The sequence below is a fragment of the Cucurbita pepo genome, chromosome LG06, assembly GCF_002806865.2.
Source record: "Cucurbita pepo subsp. pepo cultivar mu-cu-16 chromosome LG06, ASM280686v2, whole genome shotgun sequence".
NCBI classification, from domain to species: domain Eukaryota; kingdom Viridiplantae; phylum Streptophyta; class Magnoliopsida; order Cucurbitales; family Cucurbitaceae; genus Cucurbita; species Cucurbita pepo.
In genome coordinates, this window is record NC_036643.1 from 10,303,385 (window position 1) to 10,310,171 (window position 6,787).

A 6,787-nucleotide genomic window follows, 5' to 3' on the forward strand; every position below is an offset into this window, starting at 1 on the left:
TTACAATGACATTTGCTGCAACACAAGGATCATTATACCTCTCAAACCAGTACCTTAGACTTGCTCGGCCTATTATCTGCTTTGGCCCGTTATAGATTTATTGGATTTCAGGTTACTCTATTTTGACTCGTCAACTCTTTCTTTAGTCTAGGATTGTCAAACAATTGGAGCTAACACATACTATATCATGCATAATACAAGCAAACAGCTGAACAAGAAGATAATATCCTTAAATCACCCTGGAGCACAGATCACAATAGCTCATCCACTTCTCTAACAAATTAGAGTGGCACAGTGGAAGTGTGGTGGACCCATAACCCACAGGTCCTAGGATCGAATAGGGAAGAAAGACTTCAAAGATAATAGAGAAAGCTTTTCCTCAATCCTATTCACTTTGGCCCCCTATAGGTTTATTCGATTCCTTGCTACGCAACACACCCTGGAGCTCCTTGCTACGCAACACACCCTGGAGCACATATCCTGTAACCAAACTAACTGAAGAAACAGCTCAACGAAAATATAATATCCATAAATCACCCTGGAGCACATATCACAATAGCTCATCCCTTTTCCTAACAAATAAGAGTGGCGCAGCGGAAGCGTGGTGGGTCCATAACCCGCAAGTCCCTAGGATCAAAACCTGGCTTTGATAGAGAAGAAAGTCTTCGAAACTTGGTGTGCCTATTTCCTATTAACAAGCAGTTTTATAATGTCATTTGCTGCAACACAAGGATCATTATACCTCTCAAACCAGTACCTTAGACTTGCTCGGCTATCCATAAATCACCCTGGAGCATACATCACAATAGCTCATCTTCTTTTCCAACCAATTAGAGTGGCGTAGCGGAAGTGTTGTGGGCCCATAACCCATAGGTCCCAAGATTGAAACTTGGCTATGATAGAAAAGAAAGACTTCAAGCATGTTTTATAATTTCATTTGCTGCAACACAAGGATCATTATACCTGTTTTATAATGTTTTATAATTTCATTTGCTCCAACACAAGGATCATTATACCTCTCAAACCAGTGCCTTAGACTTGCTCGGCATATTATTCGCTTTGGCCCCCTATAGGTTTATTGGATTCCTAGCTACACGAGATTTTGACTCCTCAACTGTGTCTAGCTTTTGACTCCTCAACTCTTTCTTTAGTCCAGGAGTAATAGAGTCTATTTCCTCAATGCTAAGGTGCTTAGTATAGTGTACGCTAACACATACTATATCATGCATAATACAAGCGAAGCTCAACGGGAAGATAATATCCATAAATCACCCTGGAGCACGGATCACAATAGCTCATCTTCTTTTCTAACAAATCAGAGTGGCGCAGCGGAAGCGTGGTGGGCCCATAACCCACAGGTCCCAGGATCGAAACCTGGCTCTGATAGAGAAGTCAGTCCTAAGGTGCTTAGTCTACATATCACAATAGCTCAACCTTTTTTGTTAGATAAAACACGAACTTTAATATTGACAGATAAAACAGTTTTACGAACCTAAAACTGGAGCCGATCAACTCGCCCATCTTGACTATTTTTTTTCGTAACTACAAATCATTGCTAGCATATATTATCCACTTTCAGGTACTGATGCATCGTCGTCAGTCTCACGGTTTTAAAATGCTTCTTGATCATGTCTAGGAGTTGAAGAGGTTTATTGAATTCCTAGGTCTGCTAGGTTGCTTAACACGAGATTTTGGCTCCAGGTTACTCTATTCTGACTCCTGGACTCTTTCTTTAATTTTGGAGTAATAAGGTCTAGACCCTCTTAACGTCGCCACAATCCTAAGATGCTTAGTCTAGTGTACGCATCTTGGCCTTAGTCATCATATAAACAACCTAACTCTTACACTCTAGCTCTATGTAGATAAACACGCTTGATAGGAGAACACACTGTCAAACACCTGGAGCTTATACATACTGTATTATGCAAAATACCTTCAAACAAGCTCAACGGGAAGATAATATCCATAAACCACACTAGAGCCCAGATCACAATAGCTCATCCTCCTTTCTAACAAATCAGAGTGGTACAACAAAAACGTGATGGGCCTATAACCCACAAGCCCCAAGATTGAAACTTGGCTTTGATGGAAGAAAGACTTCAAAATTGCTTGTCATCCACCTTAACTGAGTTAAATAGTGTAAATAATGTTTTTTTTAGAAAGTTATTGCAACAATAAACTATCTAAATAACTCCAACGCTCAAACTTTAATTTAGTTGGAAGCCTCACATATATTACCAATAAATAAATATTTAAAAAAAAAAAATCAGATAAAAAAAATTGGCTTATAAATTGAAAGTAAGCTAGATATTCAATAATGGAGGCAACTCATCAACAACTCACACAATCTTCTAATATTTTAAAGGGAGAAAGCAACGAACTTGGATTAGACATTTCCTCCTTTTTCTTATTTTTCCAATGCAAAGATGCCTATTCTCTTTCAAATATATAAGTTTTTTTTAGTTAAATCATATTCATTTTAGTTATTAAGAAGTTTAACTTATATATCTTTACATTTTTAAAGGATCTAACTAATAAAAAAAAACATAAATATAAAAAAACCACTTGCACGTAACTTGTCACAATGGCCTTTTTTGTTCTTTGATCATATTAATTTCGTTGCAATTACTTAGATTTTAATTAAAAATTAAACATCAAGAATTGTTCGGAGTTTAGGAGAGATGTGACTTTGCAAAAATATGCATCACCTTCCTCAAGCACGTCATCTGGTGTGGAGAAATCAAAATGGATAGCGATATGATAAATGCAATCCATTATTTGAGAGTCCCCACTTCAATGACTGAACAATCTTTTTTGGGATTAGAAAACTACTATAGGTAGTTCGTTGAAGGGTTTTCACGATAAGCCGTCCCATTAACAGAATTTTTGAAGAAAAACCACTTGCGGTCGTGGTCAAATGAGTATCAAAAGACCTTCAAAGATCTGAAGGCAACCATGACGAGGGGCACTTTCCTCGGTTTGGTAGACGTCTCTAAGCCCTTCGAAATAGAGATTGATGCATTCGACTTTCTCCCTTTGGTGTCCTTTTCCAAGAACGTCATCCTATCGCCTATGAAAGCAAGAAGTTCAATAATGCGAAAAGGAGATAAACTTTCTTCAGAAAAGAAACGTTCACCATCGTCTATTGAGTTAGAGTCTTGAGGCAATATTTCTTGGGATCCAACTTCGTGGTGAAGACAGACAATAGTGCCCTTTTCCACTTCTTCGATTAATTGAAGTTGACGTCATAGCAAGCTTGGAGCAAGAATCATTAAATGAGTTCGACTTCAAGTTCGAACATAAAATAGGAAAGAGTAACCAAGCGGTCGATGCGCTGAGTCGAAAGGGTGAACATGCGGCCCTGTGCATGCTTATCCACATTTAGTGAAGTAAGATTAGTGGGTTGATGCGCAACATCATAAAGGAACAGCTATACCAAAGATCTGAACTATAGTTGGGAATGCACCAAAGATCTAGTAAGATTAGTGGGTCGATGCGCAACATCATAAAGGAAGGAACACCTATACCAAAGATCTGACCTATAGTTGGGACTGCACCAAAGATCTAGTAAGATTAGTGGGTCGATGTGCAACATCATAAAGGAACACCTATACCAAAGATATGACCTATAGTTGGGAATGCACCAAAATCTGCCGCGATCCACATTGAAGATTTCAAACATAGACGGGTGACAAGGACGTCAACCATTTAGGTGGGTATGAAAGTTATCCAAGGACACTTTGACAACTAATCCATATGAAATTTATACCTCTTCGATCATTGGAGAATCTCATAATAAAGAATATCATGTCAAGAATGGGATTCAAACCTATACCCTTTCGGACTAGTACCTAAAACTAGCGCCTTAGACAAACTCGGCCATCTTAACTGTCTTTTTCCATTTTATTTTGTAACAACTCTAACCCGCCGCTAGCAAACATTGTCCGCCTGGGCCTGTTACGTATTGTCGCCAATCTCACGATTTTAAAAATACATCTTGGTCACATCTAGGAGATGATGAGTTTTATTGGATTCCTAGGCCATTTAGGTGGCTTAATTCAGGCTTCTAGCTCCAGGTTACTCTATCAGAGTGGTGGACTGGAAGCGTAGTGGGCCTAAAACCCATAGGTATTGAAACCTGGCTCTAATGAAGAAGAAAAGACTTTAATAGTGATAGATAAAACAGTTTTACAAGTTGGTTTTCAAAATTTTAGCCATGGCTACGTTGCTCATTACACAGGTAAGCCTCACATTTTAAAATGTTGGGCATTATACCTCTCCAATCATTGTCACGTCACATGCCCTTCCGAACTAGTACTTGAAACTAGCGCCTTAGACCAACTTGGTCATCTTGACTATTCTTTTTTTATTTTGTAACAACTAAAAATCAATGCTAGCATATATTATCCACTTTCAGGTATTGATGCATCGTCGTCAGTCTCACGGTTTTAAAATGCGTCTTGATCATGTCTAGGAGTTGAATTGATTTATTGGATTCCTAGACTAGCTAGGTTCCTTAACACGAGATTTTGGCTCCAGGTTACTCTATTCTGACTACTCGACTCTTTCTTTAGTTTTGGACTCGTATGGTCTAGACCCTCTTAATGTCGCCACGATCCTAAGATGCTTAGTTTAGTGTCGCATCTTGACCTAAGTCAACGTATAACCAACCTAACTCATATACCCTAGCTCTGTGTAGATAAACACGCTAGATAGGTTGAACACACTATCAAATAGCTGGAGCTAATACATACTTTATCGTGCACAATACAAGCAAACAAACTCAACAAGAAGATAATATCCATAAATCACCCTGGAGCACAAATCACAATAGCTCATCCTCTTTTCTAACAAATTAGAGTGGCGCAGCGGAAGCCTGGTGGACCCATAACCCATAGGTCCTAGTATTGAAATCTAGCTCTGATTGAGAAGAAAGATTTCAAAAATGATAGAGAAAACAATTTTACAATGACATTTGCTGCAACACAAGGATCATTATACCTCTCAAACCAATACCTTGCAACACAAGGATCATTAAACCAGTACCTTAGACTTGCTCAGCCTGTTATCCGCTTTGGCGTTGCAACACAAACACCTCTCAAACCAATACCTTGCAACACAAGGATCATTAAAGACATTTGCTGCAACACAAGGATCATTATACCTCTCAAACCAATACCTTGCAACACAAGGATCATTAAACCAGTACCTTAGACTTGCTCAGCCTGTTATCCGCTTTGGCGTTGCAACACAAACACCTCTCAAACCAATACCTTCCAACACAAGGATCATTAAAGACATTTGCTGCAACACAAGGATCATTATACCTCTCAAACCAATACCTTGCAACACAAGGATCATTAAACCAGTACCTTAGACTTGCTCGGCCTGTTATCCGCTTTGGCGTTGCAACACAAACACTTGGAGTTAACACATACTATATCATGCATAATACAGGCAAACAGCTCAACCCGAAGATAATATCCATAAATCACCTTAGAGCACTGATTGGCGCTACAACACAAGGATCATTTATACCTCTCAAACCAGTACCTCCTCGACTCTTTCTTTAGTCCATAAGTAATAGAGTCTAGCCATGATCCTAAGGTGCTTAGTCTAGTGTACGCAACTTGACCTAAGTCATCATATAACCAACCCATTATACCTCTCAAACCAATACCTTGCAACACAAGGATCATTAAACCAGTACCTTAGGCCTGCTCGGCCTGTTATCCGCTTTGGCGCTGCAACACAAGGATCATTATACCTCTCAAACTAGTACCTCCTCGACTCATTCTTTAGTCCAGGAGTAATAGAGTCAACCAACCTAACTGGAGAACACACTATGAAACACTTGGAGCTAACACATGCTATATCATGCATAATACAAGCAAACAGCTCAACCGGAAGATAATATCCATAAATCACCCTAGAGCACTGATCACAATAGCTCATCCTCTTTTCTAACAAATTAGAGTGGCGCAGCAGAAGTGTGGTGGGCCCATATCCTATAGGTCCCAGGATCGAAACTTGGCTTTGATAGAGAAGAAAGACTTCAAAAATGATAGAAAAACAGTTGTTAAAATGACGGATCACAATACTCAAGCTGTTTGAAGATGATGATGAACTTAAACTCGAACTCGGCCTTCGAGATTGAGCTCCACGATACTCATTCGTTCGTCCGTTCTCAATATTCGATTAACTAAGGAGAGGTGCACATTGTTGATTCCTTTGCCTTTTGTTTAATGATGTATACAAGCTTTTTGATCGGAGGTGCACATTGTTGATTCCTTTGCCTTTTGTTTAATGATGTATACAAGCTTTTTGATCTTATCCTATTTTGTTTTTGGATGAACTGAGCTCGTGTCAACTAGTTTTGAATAAGTTGTGGCTCCTTCAATCTTTCATGATATCTGAGGCATGTCTCAAATATCGATCATTGTTTAGTGAATTGGTTCCATTGGTAAATACATGTTCAATTTTTCTATGGGCTGAGTAATTGTGATTGAGAGTATATGCTGTTGAGCTAGTCATGTTCTGAAGAATGAGAAGATTTTCATTTTCAAAATGAAAGTATATAAAGTAGCGAGCATATAATCTTCGATCGTAAGTCCTGTCGGTATCTGTTATTATAGTTTTCCATTGTTTGACATTCCATGGTTTGAGAACTTTGATTCTGATGCACACTGTAATAGCCCATGCCCACCGCTAGCAAATATTGTTCTTTTTAGCTTTCTCAAGAGAAGTCTTTCAAGGATTTTAAAACGCGTCAACTAGGGAGAGATTT

General features: G+C 38.8%; 1 protein-coding gene and 1 non-coding gene across 2 annotated transcripts in view; one reads left to right on the forward strand and one right to left on the reverse strand.

The window, feature by feature from the left end:
• The first annotated feature begins 1,314 nt into the window (after window positions 1-1,314).
• Window positions 1,315-1,386, forward strand: TRNAM-CAU. The gene has a single exon. It is a non-coding gene; the product is annotated as a tRNA-Met (tRNA).
• Window positions 1,387-4,901: 3,515 nt separating this feature from the next.
• LOC111796802 (protein ACCELERATED CELL DEATH 6-like) overlaps window positions 4,902-6,787 on the reverse strand; it is a 15,440-nt gene continuing 13,554 nt past the window's right edge. Inside the window, exons 4-6 of the mRNA XM_023679562.1 lie at window positions 5,274-5,437; window positions 5,111-5,179; window positions 4,902-5,016 (exon numbers count right to left, since the gene is read on the reverse strand). Coding sequence (XP_023535330.1) covers window positions 4,902-5,016; window positions 5,111-5,179; window positions 5,274-5,437 — 348 coding nt within the window. The remainder of the gene's footprint in view (window positions 5,017-5,110; window positions 5,180-5,273; window positions 5,438-6,787) is intronic.